The sequence below is a fragment of the Bos mutus genome, chromosome 1 (assembly GCF_027580195.1).
Source record: "Bos mutus isolate GX-2022 chromosome 1, NWIPB_WYAK_1.1, whole genome shotgun sequence".
NCBI lineage: Eukaryota > Metazoa > Chordata > Mammalia > Artiodactyla > Bovidae > Bos > Bos mutus.
In genome coordinates, this window is record NC_091617.1 from 151418571 (window position 1) to 151446311 (window position 27741).

Below are 27741 nucleotides of genomic sequence, written 5' to 3' on the forward strand. Positions count from 1 at the left end.
ATTCGGCCAAATAGCGACACACGCTGCAACATGATGACTCTTGTAAAGGTTATGCTAAATGAAAGAAGCAGGCCACAAAAGGTCACATGTGTAAGGTCCCATTTGCATCAAATATTTAGGGAAAAAAATCCAGAGAGCGCTTGCTTCAGCAGCACATATATTAAAACCAGAATGATACAGAAAAGATTACCACGGCCCCTGGGCAAGGAGGACATGCGAATCTGTGAAGCATTCCACATTCTAAAGAGGATGTGGTGCATATGTGCAATGGAATATTACTCAGCCGTGAAAAAGAATAAGATACTGCTATTTGCAGTAGCAAGGATGGATCTGGAGATTGTCGTGCTGAGTTAAGTAGGTCAGGCAGAAAAAGACAAACATGTGATGTCACTTATATGTAGAATTTTTTTGAATGGTACAAAAGAACTTATTTACAGGACAGAGATAGAGTCACAGAGTAGGAAGCAAATTTGTGGTTGCCAGAGGGAGAGGAGAAAAAGGATGGATGGGGAGATTGGGATTGACATATATACACTGCCGCTGCTGCTAAGTCACTCAGTCGCTCTTTGCAGCACTATGGACTGCAGCCCACCAGGCTCCTCTGTCCATGGGATTCTCCAAGCAAGAATACTGGAGTGGGTTGTCACGCCTTCCTCCAGGGAAGAAGGAATTAAACCTAGGAATCAAACCTGCGTCTCTGATGTCTCCTACATTGGCAGATGGGTTCTTTACCACTAGCAACACCTGGGAAGCCCCCATATATATATACACACTGCTGCTGCTGCTAAGTCGCTTCAGTCGTGTCCGACTCTGTGCGACCCCATAGACAGCAGCCCACCAGGCTCCGCCGTCCCTGGGATTCTCCAGGCAAGAACACTGGAGTGGGTTGCCATTTCCTTCTCCAATGCAGGAAAGTGAAAAGTGAAAGTGAAGTCGCTCATCGCTCAGTTGAGTCGACTCTTCTAGACCCCATGGACTGCAGCCTACCAGGGTCCTCTGTCCATGGGATTTTCCAGGCAAGAGTACTGGGTGGGTTGCCATTGCCTTCTCCGATATATATACGCTGCTATGTGTAAAACAGATGACTAGTAAGGACCTTCCGTACAGCACAGGGAACTCTACTCAGTACTCCATAATGACTTATATGGGAAAAGAATGGAAAAAAGAGTAGATTTATGTAAATGTGTGACTGACTCACTTTGCTCTACAGCAGAAATTAACACAACATTGTAAATCAATTAGACTCCAATTAAAAAAAATAATAATAACAAAAAGAAATACAGAGAGAAAGTAGCTTAGTAGGTGTCAGGGACTGGAAGGGTTGGGGGGAATGAGACTGACTGACAATGGAAATGGTTCTCTTTTGGGAATAATGAAAATATTCTGGAATTAGAGGAGATGGTTGTGGAACTTTGTAAATATACTAAAAGTGGGATGTATACTTTAAAAGGGTAAATTTTAGAATATGTGAGTTATAACACACATAAAAAAACAATTTCTGCCCCAGAAATTGGATTGAAAACAGTACAAGAAATGCAAGTACAAGCAAACCACAAGATAATAGCAAGGCTGAAAAACACCTTCATCATAACCTCATCTACTACTTTATCAAGGTAGAAAGATTAGATGAAAAGATGGCAAAACAATTGAAATTTTCAAGAAGAATAATTGATTATGGTGTACGCTCAAACTAACATAGCATCAATTATACTCAATTAAAAAATAATTGAATTAACATTATCAGTGAACCTCAAAGCATATTTTATACCTTAGATATAATGACCATATGTTTAAGACTATGAGATTCTCAATCTAGTATTTTACAAAATTTCATCAAACTTAATGATAAACGTTTAGCAGATTGTTTTGTGATCTCTTGTTTAAGAGATCTTGGGCTTCCTTGGTGGCTCAGACGGTAAAGCATCTGCCGGCAATGCGGGAGACCTGGGTTTGAGCCCTGGGTCGGGAAGATCCCTGGAGACGGGAATGGCAACCCAATCCAGTATTCTTGCCTGGAGAATTTCATGGACAGAGGAGCCTGGCGGGCTACAGTCCACAGGGTCACAGAGAGTCGGACACGACAGAGTCACTAAGTACAGACTTTTTAACACAGAAGTGCAAAAAGAAGCACACCACTGGGATAATACTTTTTCTTCCTATTTAAAACTGGTTAACATAGTAAACAGAAAACAATACAGCAACAAAATGAAATGCATTCTTTTGTTAGCAGACAGGTTGGAAGACTCAATGAAAATGTGGTAGAAATTTGGAGAAACACAGATTACAACAAACTATTCAGTGTGGGAGGTTTGCAGTACGGCTGGGTGAGAGTTCAAAAATGTTTCCAGCATGTTTCAGCTTGTGGTATTTGCAAGATTCATTCGGAGCTACTTTCTGTGAGCCATCAAAAGAGAGATGTGTCAGGGTAGTTGGCCTCAAGCATAAATTACTTATTCGAAATAATACACTTTATGGAAACCTGGCAAGTGTAACCATTGCTGGGGTGGGTACTTTGATTAGTAAGATTCCAGAGGAAAGGTAGAAAGATGGTCATTTACAAACTGCATCATTATTAGGCAAGCTATTGCAGGAAATAAACTGAAGGGGAAATGCAGATTTTAGAAAATACCATCAATTGGATTTTTTTTTTTTTTGGTAAATGAAGGGAAATTGAGACTGTGGGCGATAGGCCTGGAAATCCCATGGACAGAGGAGCCTGGCGGGCTAGTCCATGGGGTCCCAAAGTGTCAGACACGACTGAACTAGTGTGTATAGGTTAATTCCAAACTCCTAATTTATCTTCCCCTCCCCTCAGCTGCTTTTTTAATGCTAGGGACACATGATCAAAAGTGGGGAACTCATTCAGGTTTGAGCCTTTGTGAGCCAAACCACAGTCACCAGCAAGAACATAGGAGCCCCAAGGCCACCATCTCCCGCATCACAAACACCCTCATGCACTCACAGAGCCTGTGACACCGTTACTGCTGTGGCTACAGGGTCTTTATTTTCCACATTTGCACTCAGCTGGCCATATGCTAAGCAATTTAAGGAAAGTTGACCATGCGGCACATTTAAAATTCTGGTGCCCTGAGGGCTAGGTTTGGTTTCTTCAAGGTAAACAGGTGATTGGGCCAGATTTTTTTCTCAGTAAAATGGATTTATTAGAAAAGCAACACAAAGCCAAACATGATGACTTAAGCTGCATCCCAAGCATCACAGGGAGGGAGAATAAGAGTAAGACTTCTAGTTAACTAGATAAAGAGAAAGTCATCTTAAATCCTTTCTAAAATAAGCTCCATGTGTGTGAGAGAGAGTTGCTCAGTTGTGTCCAACTCCTTGTGACCTAAAGCACTGCAGCCCGCCAGGGATTTTCCAGGCAAGAATTCTGGAGCTGGTTGCCACTTCCTCCTCCAGGGGATCTTCGAGAACCAGGAACCGAACCTGGGTCTCTCACATTGCGGGCAGAGTCGTCACTGTCTGAGCCACCAGGGAAGCCTACCAAATAATCCCCAAAGGAATCGTTAAGATTGGAAAAAGGTTATTTAGACAGTAAGTAAGACAATAAAACTAAAATAAAAACATTAAAAAAACATTTTTAAAGAAAAATTTTAAGTATTTCTTTCAAGAGAAAGAGCAAAAAAACCCCAAAAACCCAGATGTTGGCTACCTTTGGACAGAGAAAGAGGAAGATAGGAGAAGGTGACTTTTATTTTACAGCAGACATTTTTCAGTACTGTTTGGATTGTTAGAATATTTGCATGTGTTTCCTATTGTTTAATATTAATGACTTATTTGAGCATTGAGGTTATAGGCCATTTTACTTTCATTTTTATACTTTTCCTGCATTCCTAAAAAACACAAATATAATTTGAAAAGTTAAACATAGAAAAATCCTGACAAACTTAAAAACTTTAAAGCAGGCACTGATTTAATGTAAAACGTCAAAGAGAAGGTGATTATCCAATGATTTTGTCTTTCAAAATATTTATTTCAGGTAGAAACTAGGAAGACAATCACATGTAAAATAGTTCCATAAAAAACTTTGACAAATACACTCATCTGGTCATTAAAAAATAAAAACCTGAAAATAATATTACATTAAGCACTTCGATTGAAAACAGTGTTTTGTTATTTAAGTAAAAAGCCCAAAGCAGTCCCCAGTGAAGAGCTAGTAAGCTCTTCTGTTCATACACACAGCCCTTAGACAAGAATCATAGACATTTTTATCCAGAATGGTCTCCCATCCCCAAATTCTGATCTTTTATTTTTGTTACTCTTATGGAAATTATTCAGTGTGTTTATGTGCTTTTCATAAACTTTTTTTTCAGAATGCCTAAACAACCACATCAACCTTGAAAAATAAATCATTTTTATAAAAGTGGTTGTTGTTGTTCAGTCACTCAGTCATGTCTGACTCTCTGCAACCCCCTGGACTCTAGCACCCTAGGCTTCCCTGTCCTTTGCTATCTCCCAGAGTTTGCCCAAACTCACGTCCATTGAGTTGGTGATGCCATCCAACCCTCTCATCCTCTGTCACCCCCTTCTCCTCCTGCCTTCAATCTTTTCCCAGCATCAGGGTCTTTTCTAATGAGTCAGTTCTTCACATCAGGTGGCCAAAGTAGTGGAGTTTCAGCTTCAGCATCAGTCCTTCCAATGAATATTCAGGACTGATTTCCTTTAGGATGGACTGGTTGGATCTCCTTGCAGTCCAAGGGACTCTCAAGAGTCTTCTCCAGTACCAGAGTTCAAAAGCATCAATTCTTTGGCACTCAATTTTCTTCACGGTCCAATTCTCACATCTGTACATGACTACCAGAGAAACCATAGCTTTGACTGCTGGGACCTTTGTTTACAAATGTGGACGTAGCCAAATGAGGGGTCTCAGGTTAAGTGAGAGGCAAGGGTGGGGTACTAATCAATATGGAATGATTTGTCATTCAATCAGCACAGTGACACTGCTGGGTGTGCTTTGAAGGCCGGCCCCACCGGGTAACAACCTGCATTAATGCAAACATCTTGGATCTAGAATCCTCTCTCGAAGCTATGAATGAGATGCAAAGAATCACTCAGAGGAGGATGAGTAAAAGCCAAGTCCTGGGGGCCAGCGGGGTGCTGGCCAAAGGCAGCCAAGTCCTTGTACACCCAGTGGCAACTGTCCCGCAGGGCTGTCCTCAGGGCACGTGCGAGGTGGGCAGGTGCAGGAGAGACAGACTCACATGCATGAGGGGCAGGCAGCGGCCTCGGGGGAGTCAGCGTCGGGGGGTGGACCCTTCTCATCGAGGCCCCCGGGCCGCCGCGCCGGGTTTGCGGCCCCGTCTCTGGCCTTCCTCTCTGAGCCATCTGCCACCTCCTCGCGCTGCAGGGCGGAGAACTGGGTGTCTTCCTCCAGCTCCTCCTCTGACTCAGACTCGTCATTGTAGAAGTGGATGGTGGCTTGCACGGGGAAACTGGCCAGCACCTTCTCCCCGGAGCTCTGCAGATACTCTTGACGCTTAGAAATGGGCAAGTAGAGTCTGAGATTAAAGAAACAAGTACACCGTTAGTCAGCCTGAAGACAGTTTTCAACCGCACTGAGAGGAGCCTTTTCTTTAGAAGCAGCTAACGCCCAATCTTCCTCTCTCATTTTGCCTTCAGTGTGGACAGCATTGTTTTTTTTTTTTTATTCTGCGCACAGGACACAAAACTGAGCAAGTGGGGGCACCTGGTGATGAACCCCATTCTAGGTCAGAAATGAGCTACCGAGGACTCCCCGGGAGAGCCAGTGGTTAAGGCTGCGCTTCCACTGCAGGGGGCGCTGCTTGGATCCCTGGTAGGGGAACTAAAATCCCACATGCTGCCAGACCCGGAACAAACAAAAATCCCGAAACCTGCTCTTTTGGGGCTTCCCTGGTAGCTCGGACGGTAAAGAATCTGCCTGCAAAGTGAGAGGCCTGGGTTCAATCCCTGAGTCGGGAAGATCCCCTGGAGAAAGGCATGGCAACCCACTCCAGTATTCCTCCCTGGGAGATCCCATGGAGAGAGGTCGCAAAGAGTCAGACATGACTGAGTTTTCTCCAGAATCCCCAGAGGAGTCACCCCACATTAGTATTTTTAAAGCTTCCTCAGTGATTCTGGGGCTTCCCTGATAGCTCAGTTGGTAAAGAATCTGCCTGGCTCAGCTGGTAAAGAATCTGCCTGCAATGTGGGAGACTTGGGTTCCATCCCTGGGTTGGGAAGATCCCCTGGAGAAGGGAGAGGCTACCCACTCCAGTATTCTGGCCTGGAGAATTCCATGGACTGTATAGTCCACGGGGTCGCAAAGAGTCGACACGACTGAGCGACCTGCACTGCACTTGCAGGGATTCTACGAGAACTGAAGACTATGGTGTGAAACACCAGGAGAATGTCCTTTATCCCCAAATCACTCTTTGATCAGTCTGAGGGGCTCGAAATTTCATCTCCAGCAGTTACTATCTTTCAAATCAGATCAGATCAGATCAGTCACTCAGTCATGTCCGACTCTTTGCGACCCCATGAATCGCAGCATGCCAGGCCTCCCTGTCCATCACCAACTCCCGGAGTTCACTCAGACTCACGTCCATCGAGTCAGTGATGCCATCCAGCCATTTCATCCTCTGGCGTCCCCTTCTCCTCCTGCCCCCAGTCCCTCCCAGCATCAGAGTCTTTTCCAATGAGTCAACTCTTCACATGAGGTGGCCAAAGTACTGGAGTTTCAGCTTTTGCATCATTCCTTCCAAAGAAATCCCAGGGCTGATCTCCTTCAGAATGGACTGGTTGGATCTCCTTGCAGTCCAAGGGACTCTCAAGAGTCTTCTCCAACACCACAGTTCAAAAGCATCAATTCTTCGGCGCTCAGCCTTCTTCACAGTCCAACTCTCACATCCATGCGTGACCACAGGAAAAACCATAGCCTTGACTAGACGGACCTTTGTTGGCAAAGTAATGTCTCTGCTTTTCAATATGCTATCTAGGTTGGTCATAACTTTCCTTCCAAGGAGTAAGCATCTTTTAATTTCATGGCTGCAGTCACCATCTGTAGTGATTTTGGAGCCCAGAAAAATAAAGTCTGACACTGTTTCCACTGTTTCCCCATCTATTTCCCATGAAGTGATGGGACCGGATGCCATGATCTTCGTTTTCTGAATGTTGAGCTTTAAGCCAACTTTTTCACTCTCCACTTTCACTTTCATCAAGAGGCTTTTGAGTTCCTCTTCACTTTCTGCCATAAGGGTGGTGTCATCTGCATATCTGAGGTTATTGATATTTCTCCCTGCAATCTTGATTCCAGCTTGTGTTTCTTCCAGTTCAGCGTTTCTCATGATGTACTCTGCATATAAGTTAAATAAACAGGGTGACAATATACAGCCTTGACATACTCCTTTTCCTATTTGGAACCAGTCTGTTGTTCCATGTTCAGTTCTAACTGTTGCTTCCTGATCTGCATACAAATTTCTCAAGAGGCAGATCAGGTGGTCTGGTATTCCCATCTCTTTCAGAATTTTCCACAGTTTATTGTGATCCACACAGTCAAAGGCTTTGGCATAGTCAATAAAGCAGAAATGGATGTTTTTCTGGAACTCTCTTGCTTTTTCCATGATCCAGCAGATGTTGGCAATTTGATCTCTGGTTCCTCTACCTTTTCTAAAACCAGCTTGAAAATCAGGAAGTTCACGGTTCATGTATTGCTGAAGCCTGGCTTGGAGAATTTTGAGCATTACTTTACTAGTGTGTGAGATGAGTGCAATTGTGCAGTAGTTTGAGCATTCTTTGGCATTGCCTTTCTTTGGGATTGGAATGAAAACTGACCTTTTCCAGTCCTGTGACCACTGCTGAGTTTTCCAAATTTGCTGGCATATTGAGTGCAGCACTTTCACAGCATCATCTTTCAGGATTTGGAATAGCTCAACTGGAATTCCATCACCTCCACTAGCTTTGTTCGTACTGATGCTTTCTAAGGCCCACTTGACTTCACATTCAAGGATGTCTGGCTCTAGGTGAGTGATCACACCATCGTGATTACCTGGGTCGTGAAGATCTTTTTTGTACAGTTCTTCTGTGTATTCTTGCCATCTCTTCTTAATATCTTCTGCTTCTATTAGGTCCATACCATTTCTGTCCTTTATCGAGCCCATCTTTGCATGAAATATTCCTTTGGTATCTCTGATTTTCTTGAAGAGATCCCTAGTCTTTCCCATTCTGTTGTTTTCCTCTATTTCTTTGCATTGATCGCTGAAGAAGGCTTTCTTATCTCTTCTTGCTCTTCTTTGGAACTCTGCATTCAGATGTTTATATCTTTCCTTTTCTCCTTTGCTTTTCACTTCTCTTCTTTTCACAGCTTTAGGTTTTATTAAAGCCTCTAATTCCAGGCTAACCAGGGTAACAATACTCTGCCGAGAGGTGACAGCACAGGCTAGGTTTACTTTGATGAAGGAAATGACAGCTGGAGAGAGAGAGGCTGAGAGAAATAGAGAGAGGCACACAGAGGAACAGAAACGCTGAGAACGAACCACTTGCCTAAAATGAAACTTAAAAGGCTTAGAGCAGTGATGGTCCCGATCATTGTCAACAGAACTACTGAGACGGCAGAGGTTCAACCACAGTACAGCATCCACCCAGCCCCTCGTTTTCTCCACGCCCACAGTTAGGAGGTCTATTTTGCACTAGGCAATATATTAACTTATATCCTGGGAGAAAATAGAAAGGAACCTAAATATCTAAGTGAATAAGCAGATATATACATATACAAGTCACATGCAATTAAACGCATGGAAAAATGTATAATGAGAGACATAGACAAAAAGTATCAACACAGGGGATTTTCCTAGCTAAGATTCCCAGCTCCCAAAGCAGGGGACCCGGGTCGATCCCCGGGCAGGAAACTAAATCCCATAAGCTGCAACTAAGATCCAGCACAGCCAGTAAATAAATAAATATATATTTTAAAGTATAGATATAAAAAAAAGACGCCAATTTCAACTTGCAACTGAAACACTGAATAAATAAATGAATAAATTCCAGATATCCAACAGAATATTCTTTTTTTTTTTTTCAACAGAATATTCTTGAAGTTCCCTAGAGTAATCATAACCAAATAATGTTGGGAAATACACTGAATTATTTTCGATTTTTGAAAATGTATACACTTGAAGACACTAAAGTGTACTGAAGCTTATATTAAAAGGAATGATATATTTCTATGGTGAAGTTAGATATTACCTGACAGGATGCTGAAACCCAAAGGCCCCCTTCGATCCAAAGGCTTCTTGATCACCCGCAGGCTCCAGCTGCAAGGACAGACACATACAAACACAGACACAGTCAAGAATCCTTCGAAAGGAGCATCCTGAAGCCTTTAAAAATAAGATGTAAGTAGCCTGCACTTCGGAGAAGGCGATGGCACCCCACTCCAGTACTCCTGCCTGGAAAATCCCATGGACGGAGGAGCCTGGTAGGCTGCAGTCCATGGGGTCGCCAAGAGTCGGACACGACTGAGCGACTTCACTTTCACTTTTCACTTTCATGCATTGGAGAAGGAAATGGCAGTGTTCTTGCCTGGAGAATCTCAGGGACGGGGGAGCCTGGTGGGCTGCCATCTCTGGGGTCGCACAGAGTGGGACACGACTGAAGCGACTTAGCAGCAGCAGCAGCAGCAGCCTGCACTTGGGCCTTCCCAGGTGCTGCAGTGGTAAAGAACCTGCCTTCCAATTCCTGAGATGCAAGAGATGAGGGTGTGATCCCTGGCTCGGGACGATCCCCGGTGTAGGAAATGGCAACCCACTCCAGTATGATTGCCTGGGAAATCCCACAGAGCCTAGTGGGAACTCCCATGGGAGCCTAGTCCACGGGGTTGCAAAGAGTCAGACACGACTGAGCACCCATGTGTGCACAGCCTGCACTTGTTAGGATCGGTTCCAATTTTAGAGACAATTTAAACAACTGAATAGAATACTGATGAGCTCCCCTTCCTTTGACAGTTGTCACAATGTCCCAGCACTGTGAGGGGTCCCAAGACGGAAAGATGAGTTGGACACAGGCCCCCACTTCACACATTTTAAAATCTAATGGGGAAAGACACACATGGAGGCAAATAAACACACTATAAAAGCATCAAGCAGTAAGATGCTCACTATTTTAAGCAAGGAGGGAGATCAGGAAAGGACTCATGGGGAGCCTGGCAGAGACATCAATAGCACTTGGGTATTCAGTTCTGGGCCCATCCACCCATCCACGGTGGAGCAGAGCATCCGATTCTGAGGGTCAGGAAAATAGACAGCATAGGTAGGGAAAGGTAGAGCCCAGTGTGAAATGAATGAGAAACTGCCCTGGCAAAAGGGCTCAACAGGAAGTTGAATCCGGATACTGAACACCTTGAAAACACATGACTGAGTCTAGGTTTCATTCTGGAGACAGAATTCAAGACCATTAATGATTTCTGAGCTAGGGGTTCAACAATGAGCTCTGTATTTTAAGGATCACGGTGGCTGCTGGAAGCAGCGAATAGCATAGATTGGGTGAGGTAAGGGCTTGGAGGTCTCTGGCAAGAGGTGACAGAGATTTGAACTCAAGTAACACCAACCAAGGGGCTTTCCAGGTGGCATTAGCGGTAAAGAACCCACCTGCCAATGCATGAGACATAAGAGTCGTGGGCTTGATCCCTGCATCAGCAAGATCCCCTGGAGGAAGGCACGACAACCCCCTCCAGTATTCTCGCCTGGAGAATCCCTTGAACAGAGGACCCTGGTGGACTCCAGTCCACAGGATCATACAGAGTCAAGACACAAATGAAGCAACTTAGCATGCATGCAACACCAACCAGAAGGGAAGAGGAAGACAGGTTCCCAAGGACATGCATAGCATTTGAAAGGTAAGACACTGCTCGGTGCAGGCCCTGAACAGCCAAAGCAATCTTAAGTAAGGATGACAAGCTTGAACCATCACATTTCTTGGTTTCAAACTATTAGTATATTACAAAGCTGTAGTGAGCAAAACAATAGTCGATCAAAATCAAGAACAGTAGTCAAAACAGTATCAAAAAGCTATTGGCTTAAATACAGACACATAGATCAACGGGACAGATTACAGAGCCCAGAAATAAATTCATGCATTTATCATCAATTAATTCATAACAAGGGGCCCAAAAATACATAACGGGCAAAGGACAGTCTTTTCAATAAACGGTGTTGAGAAAACTGAATAACCACCTGCAAACTGGGCCCTTATCTTACACCATACAGAGCACATAACTCAGACTGAGTTAAAAACTTAAACGTGGTTATTCCCTGGGTAGGTTAGGACTCCACGCTTTCGCGTCCATGGGCTCAGGTTAAATCCCTGGTTGAGGAACAAAGATCCCTTCAAACCATGCAGCTAAAACAAAACAAATAAAAACCAGGAAACAAACAAAACAAAAATCTTAACAGGAAGACCCGAAATCATAAGCCTCCTTGACATTTTATCAGCCTTATTTTAATAACATGCTATGTTGAGCTAAGGGAAATAATGAGGGTCTTTGGAACAAAATCTGTTCCATAATGAAGTTCACTGTTTGGCGGGGGGAGGGTGCGACGCAGGTCGGGGGAGGGGGGTGGTTCCAGGAAGTCACGTCTGCGCTAAGCTCTTTTGTAATTATTGCTGTTGTTTAGTGGAAAGGGACATCAAATGGGGGAGAGTGACCCCCGCCCTGCTCAGGGGTTTGAGACTTTCCCTTGACTTTAGATTGTATTCTAATTTTGGTCTGCTGACCTGCAGTTCAGGTCCCTAGGCAGTAGTCCCCTCCACCCCCACCCCTAACGTCCCAGGCCAGTGACATTTCTCAAGAAATACAAACAGGGCTTCCAGTGGTTAAGAATAAGCCTTGCAAAAAAAAAAAAAAGAATACGCCTTGCAAGACAGGGGGTATCGTTCAGTCCCTGGTCCGGGATGATCCCATATGCTGCAGAACAACTAAGCCCTTATGCCAAAACTACCCGGCTCTAGAGCCTACGAATTGCATGCAACTAACCGAGACAACTGGGCTCTGCAACGAAAGGAGTCACCGCAGTGGGAAGGCCCGTGCACCACAGCAAAAAGTAGTCCCCGCTAGCCTCAACTAGAGAAAGACTGCGCAAAGCAACGAAGACCCAGAGCGGCCAATAAATAAATTAAAAGACAGTTTTTAAAAAGAAACATACAGCATAGCTCAGGAGCCGAACAATTCTCCCTCTTTGTCGGGAGGGGGCGCTGCTGAGTAAGAAGCCGGCCCTCGCCTCTCCTGCTTGCGCTCACCTGGCCGGGGCTCCCGGGAACCCAGAGCGGTATGGGGGGTCGTTCGCCACTGACCTCTCTGTCCGGCCAATCGGACCCTGCAAACAGCTGGCCAGTGGGGAGCCGGGCAGCTGAGCGCTACAGCTCTTGCGAACACCCACTCTCCACCCCACCCCACCCCACTCCCCCGCAAAAAAATCCATGTGCCTTGTGGATGATCCATAGAAAGCTGCTGTAGCTTAACATTTTTCTGCCAGTAATCTTCATTTTTTTTCTCACCAATGACCTTCTCATCATAATAGAAAACAGGACTACCTTACACTAGGAAAGTGTGCTGTATTTTTTATTCTTGCAAACAACTGGTAGACTGCACATATTTTTCATTTAAAAGAAAATTGGATAATTTTTTCTCCCAAGCACTTTTTAAAATCTTATGCTTACGAACTTAAGTTTGGATGCAAGAGAAGGAATTACTTCCCATTATCTAGTTATTGCAGGTAAGAATAATTTGGGGCAAGAAAAAATTATATTCCGCATTCATTTAATATAGATTTGATTTGCTTCACTCTTTAAATAGTAACTGAATTAAAACTCCCATTATTCAGACTAATTTAATGAAGGAATCTAAATAGCAAATGCCAGAGAAGTCTGAACCTGAGTTTCTTATCAGACTAGAAATAACTGCACACTCTGCCATAAGTGTTACCTAATGGTCCTTCCTAGCCTGATTAACTCTGGCACTTTAAAAGTCAGCCATTTATACTTTAAAATATGACAGAGGACAGGTGAATTCTATGAAAGCAAGTCATTACTCCAGTAAGTATAAAGCACTTTAGTTACCAGTGCAGGAGACAAAAGAATAGTGGTGGCGATTAATCTTGCCCTCCAAAGCCCTCAGCTGGAGTGTGTTTGCTCAGAAAGCATGACTTAGGAGCACTTGCAGACAGGGCCCAAAGTTTCAGAAAGAGTCAAATGGCAGGTGGAGACTTTTCACTGCACCTTCTGGGCCCTCCAGACAGAGCTCTGCCCATATTTGCACTAGGGCACCAGCCTGGTGCTAATCTTTTGAGCCTGTGCTCATCTTTTCTCTAATTTGAGGGGGACCAAGGCCTTCTCTCCCCACTACCTGCTGTGTTACCAGGGGGAAGAAAAACGCAATATAGAAGAAACCTTTTACGATGTCCTTGAAATAGTTCTGCCATCATGGCGTTGCTTTTCAAGAAACAGAAGCAAGCCAGAGCCAATCCGTGTCTGAGTCAGACCCCATCAACACCTGACCGGCCGGGTGCCCACTCCCAGACCCCAAGGCAACTCTGCGTTAGATGACCGAGGGAGGGACTGGCCGAGGAGGCCTCTCCTGGTCCCTTCATTGTAGAGATGGTGCCGCTTTCTGGCCAACCGGTTGGTATCTACAAGGCCCACACACTGACCTTACCTCACTTCCAGTTCTGGTGGGCTCAGCTTCCTGAGGGGTCAGGGTCCAAGGTCTCCATGGAGTTTGGCTGGAAGGACAGGGACCAAGAGTGAACCACAGCATTTTCTGCTTTTAAAGCTGGATCATAAGAGTTATCACTCTAATCATTTCTAACGTCTGCCTAAATGTCACTGGACACACCAGAATGTTCTTTCAAGTTCTCAGTCTGTGCGTTAAGCCTGTGCTATGTGTGTGTGTGTGTGTGTGTGTGTGTGTGTGTGTGTGTTTCTCCTGCCACATTTCCAGTTCTCTGCCTTCACCGGGCTTTCAGAACTCCCAAATCTGATACACATTAGTTGAGAAATTTCTCTCCCATCCTGGCTGGATTCTTCAGTTCGTTCTCCCCACTGTAGCTGGCTACTTGGTCGCCTATTCATTTCAACCTCATCTCCCTGACTACTGAAAGATCAGGACTCCAGAGACCAGTCTGCAGAGTTTTACCAGGCAAAAAAAAAGCGGGACTGAGTTTCTCCTCTCTGACCGCCTGGCCACCCAGCCCCTTCTCCACCTCCCCTGCTAATTTGATTTTAACTTGACTACCTTAAAAGGGGCTGGTATCCCCCACCCCACGCCCCGCACCGCCGGAACAGCGAACGCTGAACCCCAAGCACGGGGCAAACAAAGAATATCACCAAGGATGTGCCGGTCAACAGGACGCGACCCACCCCCTGCCCCCCGCAGGGCTCGCTCAGCGGCCGGCTCGGTGGGTTCCAGATCTAGAAACGGAAGCTTTGGTCCACTGCCGGCCGCCTCTGGGGCCTCCCCAGTTGGGAACGGAGCTCAGGAGCCGAGAAGATTCTGCGTCCCCGTCTCACGCCTAGGAACTTGCGGGGCGTCGCCGTCGGGCTCCAGGGTTCCGCCTGGTCACCCCGTGATCAGCTCGGCCGGAGCATCCTGCCTGCCTTGCCCGCACCCACGCGCTGCGGGGACGCCCTCACCTCTCGGGCCCGCGCGGCGCCGGTGGTCCCCGGGAACCGTCCCCGACGCAGTGACAGACGCGTCCCCGCTCCTCCGGGGCTCCGGCCGCCGCCTCGGGTCTCATGATGCCCTCGGAAGACGCGGCGCCCGCGATCTGCCGCGCCTTTAACCGCTCCGGCGAGGGCGCTCCCCGACCCGCGCGCTCGGCGCCAGGTTTAAAAACGGGGGCGGGGCGGGGAGGGGACATGGAGACCCGGGAGAGGGTGGGGTGCACACCGGAGAAACTCCGGGAGGGGACGAGCGAAGGTCATGGGAGGCGGGGGGACCAGGCCAAGGAGCGGACTCGGGACGCCCAGGGGGCAAGGGCGTGGGGGCGAGGGACAAAGGAAACCCCGGGAGGGTCGCCAGGGGCAGGGGCGAGGAAGCTGGGGAGGGGACGGCGGGAAGTGACCCGGGACGCCTGGAGAGGGGGGCAAGAGGGGGGCACGTGGTGGGCACGGGGGGGGGGTCTTCGCCCAGGGGTCTCCCCCTCCCGGTGCTGGAAAGGCGGGATCCCTGGCTTCTCGCCCTTCTGGCGTCTCCGCGGCCCTCGGGTTTTGGTTCCTGCGCCAGCATCTAGGTCTCCAGATTGGTGGAAAATTCTCACGTCCACGGCTGTTAAAGCGGCCGCGGGGTTCGGGGCTGGGGCGGGAGGAGCGGTTACCCAAGCCTGTGGACCCGCCCTGCCTTCGGGGCTGGACCGCGGGAGCCGGGGACGCACCGACTGGGATGCGGAAACTGGCGATGGGGCTGCAGCTTCGCTTCCAGGCGGCGGAAGGCAGCCGACAGACCTCTCGCACCCTTCTCGCCTGGGAGGCCTTGGGACCGGAGGTGGCTTTTTCTGGGAGTGGGTGCTATTTACCAGCTGAGCCACAGGAAAGCCTAATGGAAATCCGTCCTCAATATTCATTGGAAGGAGACTGATGCTGAAGCTGAAACTCCAATACTTTGGCCACCTGATGCGAAGAGCTGACTCATTTGAAAAGACCCTGATGCTGGGAAAGATTAAAGGCTGGAGGAGAAGGAGACGACAGAGGATGAGATGGTTGGATGGCATCATGGACTCGATGGACATGAGTTTGGGTAAACTCTGGGAGTTGGTGATGGACAGGGAGGCCTGGCGTGCTGCAGTCCATGGGTCGCAAAGAGTCGGACACGACTGAGCGACTGAACTGAACGGAACTGGGTACGATTTTCCTCGGGATAGCTCCAGCCCCGGCACAGAAAGCGCCTCGATGGGCCGGGAAGGTGCGCGAGCCCTGGGAACACCTGGCCCGGCTGCAGGGCTCTCGGGGGCGTGGCTGTCGCGGTCCCCAGCGCTAGGGCAGGAGTGCTGTTTCATCAGCAGGGCCCCGCGAAAGAACCTAAAGGTGGCCAGCCTAGACTCAGGCCCCTCGCTTACAGACGCCCGATCCCCGCCGCCTCTGAGAACGCCAGCCTCCATTCTGTGGCTTGCAGTGAAAGTGAAAAAAGTGAAAGTTAGTTTCCTATCCCATGGACTCTAGCCCACCAGACTCCTCTGTCCATGGAATCCTCCAGGGAAGAATACTGGAGTGGGTTTCCTTTTCCTTCTCCAGGGGATCTTCCCGACCCAGGGATGGAACCCAGGTCTCCTTCACTGAAGTCAGATTCTTGACCATTTGAGCCACCAGGGAAGCCCCCTGACTTACAGTAATGGGTTTTTTGGTTTTTGGTTTTTTTCAATCAAAGAGCTTCAGAGATTAAAATGTTTCTGAAACGGAGCAGGATTATGTGGTCCTTGCTCCCTCACCATGTCTTCTGCCTGCCTTTTGCCTGTGGAAGACTTTAGTCAAAGAATCATCAGAGAAGTGAGAAAATGCTGAAACAAAGGAAAACAGTCAAAGGAGACCAAATGATAATAATGTAGTCATTAAGCACAGTCAAGGACCTTTAGTTCTTTCTCAAGGTCTATAGATAATATTCTGAGCCGTATCCTGTGAGCTGTCATATAGATACTGAAACACCAGGTGGGGAACTTAACTACATGATGACCAGCCGGTACCCAGGATACGAGCTGCCACGATTCTGAGAACTGATCACAAAGAAATGGGAACAAATGGACCCTGGAAGTGAAGAGTAACTGAACCTAAAAGAAGGTGATGACCAGACCACTGATGACCAATTTGAAGATGACACACATACTTTTCAGTAACATTTGCACATGTTCTTTTCTTAAGAGCAACCGGTTATGACAATAATGAAACCTAATTAAAGAAGGGGGCAGACAACCTACCAACACAGAAAGATTTTATAAAGGGAAGATACAAATGGCAGAGTAGATGTGGCCACTGAGTACTGACATTTCTAAGAATTTTAACCTTTTTGAATGTTTTCTAAATTTTCCACAATGAGACTATATTACTTCTGTGTATGTGGTAAAATATGTTGTTGTTTACTCGTTAAGTCAGGTCCAACTCTTTGTGACCCCTTGGACTGCAGCTCACCAGGCTTCCCTGTCCTTCACTATCTCCCAGAGTTTGCTCAAATTTATGACCATTGAGTTGGTGATGCCATCCAACCATGTCATCCTCTGTTGTCCCCTTCTCCTCCAGCCTTCAGTCTTTCCCAGCATCAGGGTCTTTTCTAATGAGTTGGCTCTTTGAATCAGATGGTTAAATTATTGGACCATCAGCTTCAGGATCAGTCCTTCCAATGAATATTCAGGGATGATTTCCTTTAGGATTGACTGGTTTGATCTCCCTGCAGTCCAAGGAACTCTCAAGAGTCCTCTCCAACACCACAGTTCAAAAGCGTCAGTTCTTTAGTGCTCAGCCTTCTTTATGATCCAGCTCTCATATCCATACATGACTACTGGAAAAACCATAGCTTCGACTCTAAGCTAAACTATACATAACATAAAATTTACCAGTTGAAGCATTTTCAAATATAATTCGGTGGCACTAGATAGACACACTGCTGTGCAGCCGTCACCGGCCTCCGTCCCCAGAACGTTTTCACTGTCGTGAACAGAAACTGTACTCATAAAACATAACTTCCCATTCCTCCTTCCTCCCAGCTGTGATAACCACCATTCTGTCTTTATGGATGTGATTATTCCCAGCTTGTATAATGGGAATCGTTTGTCCTTTAGTGGAGCATGTATTAATTTTATAAGTTATACATTTAATTTTTACCCCAACCCTGCAAACAGGCATGATTCCCATTTTACAGATTAAGAAATTAAAATTGAGAGAGATTAGATAACTGGTATAAAGTCACTGTCTGGTAAGAGACTAACCAAATGCCAAAAAAATAAATTTAAAGGGCAAAAGGACCCAAGACAGTACCTGCACACACTAGATACTCAGTTTTTTTTTAATTGGATTATAGTTGATTTTCAATGTTGTGTTAGTTTCAAATGTACAGCAATGTGATTTAATCTAATTAATCTAATATACATTATTTTTCAGATTCTTTCCCCTTCCACATTACTACAAAATATTGAGTACATTTCCCTGTGCTATACAGGAGGTCTTTGTTGCTTATCTACTGTATATATAGTAGTGTGTATCTGTTCATCTCAAACTCTGAATTTATCCTCGCCCCTACTAAGTTTTGTCTTTTTTGTTTTGTTTTTCTTTCTGCCCAGCACCTGCAGGAGCACAGTAGCCAAGGCTGGAACAATTTGAACAACCAAATAAAGCAGTATTAGGTTATAAGCCAAAATATACAATAAATAATATCAGTTTGTATTGACATCAATAAATATTGAATGAATGAATACCTGGGCACTAATAGGCAAGTACTCTTTTTTCATATAATTTTATTTTATATATTTATTTATTTTGGGGTGTTCTGGCTGTTCGTGGCTGTGAGGCCTTTTCTCTAGCCGTGGTCTGTGGGCTTCTCATTCTGGGGCTTCTCATTTCGGTAACTTCTCTTGTTGTGGAGCCAGGGCTCTAGGGGTGCAGAGGCTCCGGTGGTTGCAGTGCGTGGGCTCAGTAGTTGGGGTTCCTGGGCCGCAGAGCACAGGCTCGATAGTGGTGGTAACGGGCTTGGTAGCTCTGTGGCATGTGAGCTCTTATAGGGCCAGAGATCGAACCTGTGTCCCCCGCAATGGCAAGCAGCTTCTTACCACTGAGCCACCAGGGAAGCCCTAGGCAAGTATTCTTTTCACAAGAGTTCCCAGAAGTTTATTTAGACTAGAGAAAGCCATAATTCGAAAAGATACACGCACCCCAATGTTCATTGCAGCTGTATTTATAATAGCCAAGACATGGAAGCAACCTGAATGTCCACTGACAGACAAATGGATAAAAAAGATGTGGTACACACACACAATGGACCATTACTCAGCTATAAAAAAGAACAAAATAGTGCCATTTGCAGCAACACAGATAGACCTAGAGCTGATCATACTAAATGAAGTAAGGCAAAGGGAAACATCGTATGATATCACTCATATTTGGAATCTACAAAAATGATACAAATAAAGTTACATACAAAACAGAAATATAACCACAAACATAGAAAACAAACTGATGGTTACCAAGGGAAAGGGGAGGGAAGGGATAAATTAGGAGGTTGGGATTAACATACACACATTACTATATATAAAATAAATAACCAGCAAGGACTTATTGTACAGCACAGAAAACTATAAAAAGTATATAAATGAAAAAGAATATGTATAACTGAATCACTTTGCTGTACTGACTCTTTTGCGACCCCATGGACTATAGCCCGCCAGACTCCTGTGTCCACTGGATTTTCCAGGCAAGAATACTGGGGTGGGTTGCCATTTCCTTCTCCAGGGGATCTTCCCAACCCAACCCAGGGATCAAAACTGAGTCTCCTGTGTCTCCTGCTTTGCCGATGGGTTCTTTCCTGCCAGAGCCACTGGGGAAGCCCCTAAATCAACTATACTTCATTTAAAAAATTAAGCAAAAAAAAGCTTATGCAGATACTCAACCCTCAATGAGGTGGAGTGTATAGAACTATACAAACCATAGTTTGAAAATTATGCATGCTTTTGATGAAAATAATGTAATAAAAAGTAAATTCATTGGAAATACAGAAAAAAAGTTTTTATTTTTTAATTTTTTTCAAGTAAAGGAATTAAAATACTGGGAAAGAAATACAGTGCTGGTGAGATAATTGGGAATTTAAAGGGCTTTTGTGTTACTCAGTATGTTATAGTATCTCTTAAACTTTTTTGGATCCAAGAAAGATCTTTATGAGAGAGGAAGCATTTGATGAAAGATATAGAAATCTTAAACATAATTAGGCCCGAGGTTTATAAACTGGGAAAATTTGTATAACTTCAAGTATGCAAATTCCTGCCTGAGAGGTAGTGTGGGAACTAAATAATATTGAGATTCTGTTTCTAGTTCTGCTCTCTTCAATTAAAATTTCTTTTTCGAATGCTGACTTTCAGCTGTTCCTTGAAAACAAAGGGTAATGATGTTAACCCTCAGGGTTTCCGGCTTGCCTAGGAGGAGGATACCAAAAGTCAAAACATCTAAGAGGGCAGAATATTTTTACATAAACAGTGTTGAAGACAAGCAGGGAAGTGACCATTTCCTTTCCTTCTGTTTAGGCAGAATCTATTTCCTGTTACCCACTCCACAGAGCACTCTGTTCCTCTGAAATGCGATTTTGGAATTACAAGATGCTGTTAGTGCTGTTGATGAAGTTTCTGAAAGATTTCTTGGAGACAAAAAATACACATATTTGTATCTTCAGAAACAATTTGTTTCATGGAAAACAAATATATATATATATATTTAACAATTAATTTTTGTTTTTTGAAATCATGGCAAGACATATAACTAAATTACACTTTTTTTTTTTTTTTTTTTTTAAATTTTGGCTGCTCCTGTGTCATCTTACTTCCCCAACCAGGGATCGAACCAATACCCCTGCACTGAGAGTGTGGAGTCTTAACAACTGGACTGCCAGGGAAGTCCTTAAAAATTACCATTTTAACCATTTTTAAGTATACACTTCAGTGGTATTAAATACATTCACATTTTTATGCACCCATCACCATCATCCAACTCCAGAACCTCTTCATCATTCCAAACAAACTCTGCACCCATTAAATAATAACCCCATTTCTCCCTTTCTGTTCTAAGAGTTGACGATTCTATGTACTTCATGTAAGTGGGTCATGTATTTGTCCTTTGCTGCTGCTAAGTCACTTCAGTCGTGTCCAACTCTGTGTGACCCCATAGATAGCAGCCCACCCGGCTCCTCCGTCCCTGGGATTCTCCAGGCAAGAACACTGGAGTGGGGTGCCATTTCCTTCTCCAGTGCATGAAAGTGAAAAGTGAAAGTGAAGTCGCTCAGTCGTGTCCAACCCTCAGTGACCCCATGGACTGCAGCCTTCCAGGCTCCTCTGTCCATGGAATTTTCCACGCAAGAGTACTGGAGTGGGATGCCATTGCCTTCTCCGATTTGTCCTTTAGTGACTGTCTTATTTCACTTAGCATAATACCCTGTTATAGTAGTCGTTCAGTTGTGTCTGACTCTTTGCAACCCCATGGACTATAGCCTGCCAGGTTCCTCTGTCCATGGGATTCTCCAGGAAAGAATACTGGAGTGGGTGGCCATTTCCTCCTCCAAGGGATCTTCCCAATCCAGGGACTGAACCCCAGTCTCCCGCACTGCAGGCAGATTCTTTACCATCTGAGCCACGAGACAAGGGCCTCACTGCTGGTCCAGTGGTTGAGATTTCACCTTCCAGTGCCAGGGATTAGCGGGTGGGGTGCCAGGGTGTGGGTTCCATCCCTAGTGAGGGAGCTAGGATCCCACAGTACCTCAGGGCCAAGAAACCAAAACAGAAAAGAGAGGCAAAGACTTCCTTGGTGGTGCAGTGAAGAAGAATCTGCCTGCCAATGCAGGGGACACAGGTTCAGTCCCTGGTCCAGAAGATTCCACATGCCACGGAACAACTGGGCAGGGGCACTGCAAGTACGGGGCACCTGGGCCTGTGCTCTGCAATAAGAGAAGCCGCTGCATTGAGAAGCCCATGCTCTGAAACAGAGTGGCTCCCATTCGCCCCAACTAGAGAAAGCCCTCAAAAAGCAATGAAGACCCAGTGAAGTGGAAGTCTCTCAGTCGTGTGCGACTCTTTGCAACTCCATGGACTATCCATGGAATTCTTCAGACCAGAATCCTGGAGTGGGTAGCCTTTCCCTTCTCCAGGGGATCTTCCCAACCCAGGGATCGAACCCAGGTCTCCCCCATTGCGGGCGGATTCTTTACCAGCTGAGCCACCAGGGAAGCCCAAGAATACTGGAGTGGGTAGCCTATCCCTTCTCCAGCAGATCTTCCGGACCCAGGAATTGAAGCAGGCAGATACTTTACTAACAGCTATGAGGGAAGCCCAATGAAAACCCAGGGCAGCCAAAATAAATAAACTTTACAAACAAACAAATAAACAACAGGAGCAACATTGTAACAAACTCAATAAAGATGTCAAAAATGCTCCAACCAAAAAAAGAAAAAAAAATCTTAGAAAAACAACACAAGAGACCCCATACGGAGTCACTTCTGCTAAGCCACATGTTGCCAAACTAAGACAATTAGAGTCTGGCCTCCTCCAGAAATGGGATCTTTTAAACCAGTCAATCAGGAGTCATCTGCTCAGCAGTAGTGAGGTCACCTGCCTCACAGACCCTGCCATCCCCTGAAGGAAGGGCACCTGCCACAACCAATCTGCTTGGTGCCCCATTAACTTCCTTGTTCCTGCTCCCTTCTGCCTGTAAAAGTCTTTTATTGTGTACAGCTCCTCAGAGCTCTTTTTTATCTTCTAGGTTGGATGCTGATTCATAAATCCTTGAATAAAATCAAGAAGATCTTTAAAATGTACTCAAATTTTGTTTCTTTAACAGTCTTCCGGGTTCATCTACGTTGTAGCAAGTGTCAGAATATCCTTCCTTTTCAAGGCCATGTAATATTCCATTGAATATTATTCTTTTACCCATTCATGTGTCAGTGAATGCTTGGGTTGCTTCTGTCTTTCGGCTACTGTGAATGATACTGCAATGAACAGCCTTCACAAGTCCCCGCTTTTAATTATTTCAGGTATATACTCAGAAGTGAGATTGCTAGATGAAATATGTTTGGTTTGAATTCTTAGTTTAAGCCTTGCGTTTGCTTTCTTTTTTTAAATTTATTTTTATTGTTATTTTTTAATTTGTGGCTGAACCTTATGTGGGATCTTAGTCCCCTACCAGGGTTCAAACCTGTGCCCCCTGCATTGGAAACTCAGAAACTTACCACTGGACCACCAGGGAAGTCCTTGAGTTTGTTTTTTTTTTTTTTGAGTTTGCTTTTGAAAAATAAAAATTAACATGAAATTTGTGTTCAAGGTGGGAGTGGGGAAAACATTTAGTAACCAAGCTTCCTCCGTGACTGTGGACATCCATGGCTCAAGCACATGATAACTGATGTCTGGACACTGGAACCGTCCCCAGATACTCCCTGCATTAAATCCAGACCAGATCAATGGCCACAAGACCCTGATTGGCCTCCCCCCACACCCTTTACCTCTCAGATCTCATCTACTTCCATCCCTCCCTCTAAAACCCCTGGCCTCTGGACTATTTGTAGACCAGGAACATCCCAGACACACTCACCTCCTGCGTGAACCTGCCTCTTATCTTCCTCAAGACTTTACTCAAGTGTCCCCTGAGGGTGATGCTTTCCCTGGACATGTGTTTAAATCATCTCTCTCTTTCTTTCTCTCACACACACACACACATCCCTCAGCACTGTCTGTCCTCTTTCTTTACCTGCTTTATTTTTGTCCATAGTAAGCGCCACATTTAGCATACTATTATTGGCTTCTTTTAAAAAAATTCTATAGTGCTTTAAGATTTTCAAAAGTTTCACACACATGATTTCATATAATCCCATAATAACCCTTTTATTCCCCCTCTGCACCTATTTCTCCCCATCCTGTTCCCTTCCCCCCGCTGGTAACCACGAGTTTTATATATATATGTGTGTGTGTGTGTGTGTATGTGTGTGTGAATCTACTTCTTTTTTGTTTTATTCACTAGTTTGTTGTATTTTTTTAAGATTCCACATATAACTGGTATCACACAGTATCTGTCTCTCCATCTGACTTATTTCACTTAGCATCAGTCACTTCAGTTCAGTCGTCCAGTCCTGTCCGACTCTTTGCAACCCCATGAATCACAGCATGCCAGGCCTCCCTGTCCATCACCAACTCCTGGAGTTCACACAAACTCGTGTCCATCGAGTTGGTGATGCCATCCAGCCATCTCATCCTCTGTTTTCCCCTTCTCCTCCTGCCCACAATCCCTCCCAGCATCAGGGTCTTTTCCAATGAGTCAACTCTTCTCATGAGGTGGCCAAAGTATTGGAGTTTCAGCTTTAGCATCAGTCCTTCCAAAGAACACCCAGGACTGGTCTCCTTTAGGATGGACTGGTTGGATCTCCTTGCAGTCCAAGGAACTCTCAAGAGTCTTCTACATAATGCCTTCCAATTCCATTCACGTTGTTGCAAATGGCAACTTTTCATTTTTCGTGGCTGAGTAATATTCCATCGTGGCTTCCCAGGCAGCTCAATGGTAAAGAATCTGCCTGCAGTGCAGAAGTCATAAGTTTGATCCTTGGGTCAGGTAGATCTCCTGGAGAAGGAACTGTCTCCCCACTCCAGTATTCTTGCTGGGAAAATCACATGGACAGAGGAGCCTGGTGGACTATAGTCTGTGAGGTGGCAATGAGTCAAACACGACTTAGGGAGCATGAACACACACCACATCTTTATCCATTCATCTATTCATGGACACTTAGCTTGTTTCCATACCTTGGCAATTATAAATTATGTAGCTGTGAACACTGGGGTGTATGTAGCCTCTGCTGCTGCTGCTGCTGCTAAGTCACTTCAGTCGTGTCCGACTCTGTGCGACCCCAGAGATGGCAGCCCACCAGGCTCCCCTGTCCCTGGGATTCTATAGGCAAGAATACTGGAGTGGGTTGCCATTTCCTTCTCCAATGCATGAAAGTGAAAAGTGAAGGTGAAGTCGCTCAGTCCTGTCCGACTCTGAGCAACCCCACGGACTGCAGCCTACTGGGCTCCTCCGTCCATGGGATTTTCCAGGCAAGAGTACTGGAGTGGGGTACCATCACCTTCTCCGATGTAGCCTCTAGAATACATATTATATTTTTATATTAATATACTATTTAAAAAATCTTTTATTTATTGTCTGCCTCTCCCAGTAGGATGTCATCTCCATGAAGGCAAAAAAAATTCTATTTGTGTTCACTACTATATCCTGGTGTTTACAACAACAATATAGAAGGTGCTGGAGAGTGTGTAGCTTCTGCAGGAAATGAAGGCAAAAACTTAGCAGTGGTCTAATTTAATTATGTATGCTGACCTAACATCCAAAGCGAGAGAATACGGAAAGCAATGTTTTAGCCACATGTGGCAGGTGATAAAAAATAGGATCTCACTTCAGGCTGTCCCCAAAGAAAACAGGGTGGTATTCCACTTAAAGAGGATCAAATAGTTGCCCCAAAAGATATGTCCAAGTTCTTACCCCAGCATCTGTGAATGTGACCTTACTTAGAAACAGGGTCTTTGCAGATGTAATTAGATTTAGAGTAAACACTAAATCCAGCAATGGGTTTCCTTGTAAGAGAAAGGCAGAGAGAGACCTGAAGCAGAGACACAGGAAGGAGGTGTGAAGACAGAGGCAGATTCTCGAATAACACATCAAGCGGGGGAATGCCCAGGACTGTGCAGCCACCCAAATCCAGGAGAGCCTCCAGGATGAAGAAACGCAGATACCTCGATTTCTTCTGTTATTTTAGGCCCCAGTTGATGTTAATTCGTTATGGCAGCCCCAGGAAACGAATACATCCTCAATGGAGCCTATTTTTTTGGAAGTGGCAGGCTCACCCCATGGCTTGCAGGATCTTAGTTCTCTGATCAAGTGCCCCCCGAAGAGGAAGCACTGAGAACTAACCATTCAACCACTAGGAAGTCCCAAATATGTCCTCCATAGTTGGATCTAAGATTCACTTATTTTTTAAAAAAAAGACTCATTCATTCATTTATTTATTTTGAGCTGTGCTGGGTCATGGTTGCTGCTTGGGATTTTCTCTAGTTGCAGCAGGCTGGGGCTACTCAACTCTTCCTAGTTGCCGTGCTCGGGCTTCTCACTTCAGTGGTTTCTCTTGCGGCAGAGCACAGGCTCTAGGCACACAGCCTTCAGTAGTTGCGACTCCTGAGCTCTATCTAGAGCGCAGGCTCGGTAGTTGCTGTGAGGGGTTTAGTTGCCCCGAGGCATATGGGATCTTCCCAGATCAGGGATGGAACCCATGTCCCTTGCATTGCAAGATGGATTCTTAACCACTGGACCACCAGGGAAACCGTAAGATTCACTCTATTAATTGTGTCTGTAAGAGGACAAAGAATCACGTAGTTACATGTTGCCTACGTCTTTCTAGTGCTGTGTGAAAAAAAAATGACATAAATACAGACGGTTCAAAACTAGGAAAGGAGTATGTCAAGACTGTATATTGTCACCCTGCTTATTTAACTTGTGTGCAGAGTACATTATGTGAAATGCTGGGCTGGATGAAGCACAAGTTGGAATTAAGACTGCCAGGAGAAATATCAATAACCTCAGAAATGCAGATGACACCACCCTTCTGGCAGAAAGTGAAGAGGAACTAAAGAGCCTCTTGATAAAAGTGAAAGAGGAGAGTGAAAAAGCTGACTTAAAAGTTGACATTCAAAAAACAAAGATCACGACATCCGGTCCCATCACTTCATGGCAAATGGATGGAGAAACAATGGAAACAGTGACAGACTTTATTTTCTTGGGCTCCAAAATCATTACAGACGGTGACGGCAGCCATGAAATTAAAAGATGTTTGTTCCTTGGAAGAAAAGCTATGACCAACCTAGATAGCATATTAAAAAGGAGAGGCATTACTTTGCTGACAAAGGTCCGTCTAGTCAAAGCTATGGTTTTTCCCGTGGTCACGTATGGATGTGAGAGTTGGACTCTAAAGAAAGCTGAGCGCCGAAGAATTGATGCTTTTGAACTGTGGTGTTGGAGGAGACTCTTGAGAGTCCCTTGGACTGCAAGGAGATCCAACCAGTCCATCCTAAAGGAAATCAGTCCTAAATATTCATTGGAAGGACTGATGTTGAAGCTGAAGCTCCAATCCTTTGGCCACCTGATGCGAAGAACTGACTCATTTGAAAAGATCCTGATGCTGGGGAAGATTGAAGGCAGGAGGAGAAGAGGATGACAGAGGATGAGATTGTTGGATGGCATCTCTGACTCGATGGACATGAGTTTGAGCAAGCTCTGGGTTTTGATGATGGACAGGGAAGCCTGGCGTGCTGCAGTCCATGGGGTCTCGAAGAGTCGGACATGACTGAGCGACTGAACTGAACTGATAGATATAGATAGAGTCTGGCGTGCAATATGAGGGAAGCCACACCCCAGATCCTAAGCTGGAAGTGGCCTGTGGTATCAATTCCTGGGTCCTCTCCATTTCAGAAGCGAGATGACAGAAGCTCAGGAAATGGCCTGCCCTCACACTAATACTAGCTAATGTAGTCGTCTTAACTTTGGCTAACTTTTACTGAGCATCCATTATGTGCCTGGCACTGTGGTTTAAGAATATTAATTCACTTGGTCCACACAGACTTACAAGGGAGAGAGTAGTATTATCCACATTTGACAGGTGAAGAACCGAAATCATGGAGATGTTAAGTCATTTTTTCCCAGAAGAACAGTTCAATGTTCACTTCCATATCTTTTTGTATCCCTATTATCTATTCTATTTCCTTCTTCAATAATCGTGTAATACTTCCTGTGTTTGACACACTCCTTCTAGCGCTGGGGTTGGGCGGCCAACAAGACAGACATGCTTTTGTGCCTACGTTGTTGTTTATCGCTGAGTCGTGTCTGACTCTCTGCTACCCCACAGACTGCAGCAAGCCAGGCTCCTCGGTCCTTCACTGTCTCTTGGAGTTTGCTCAAATTCAGGCCTATATTAGAAAGTTTATATTCAAATTTTGAAAGAAATTTAGTAAAAAAAAA

At 45.2% G+C, this 27741-nt stretch overlaps 1 protein-coding gene and 1 non-coding gene across 2 annotated transcripts; one reads left to right on the forward strand and one right to left on the reverse strand.

Annotated features, from left to right (window-relative positions):
* The first annotated feature begins 136 nt into the window (after nucleotides 1-136).
* On the forward strand, nucleotides 137-243 carry LOC138989432 (U6 spliceosomal RNA). Its single transcript, XR_011465738.1, has one exon. It is a non-coding gene; the product is annotated as a U6 spliceosomal RNA (small nuclear RNA).
* Nucleotides 244-3563: 3320 nt separating this feature from the next.
* Nucleotides 3564-15390, reverse strand: RIPPLY3 (ripply transcriptional repressor 3). The gene is made up of 4 exons (XM_005910912.2): nucleotides 14656-15390; nucleotides 13679-13745; nucleotides 9217-9284; nucleotides 3564-5513 (listed from the first exon to the last, which is right to left on the reverse strand). The coding sequence occupies exons 1-4, from the start codon at nucleotides 14880-14882 to the stop codon at nucleotides 5213-5215; spliced, it is 663 nt and encodes a 220-aa protein (XP_005910974.2). The 5' UTR covers nucleotides 14883-15390; the 3' UTR covers nucleotides 3564-5212.
* Between the last annotated feature and the right edge of the window lie 12351 nt (nucleotides 15391-27741).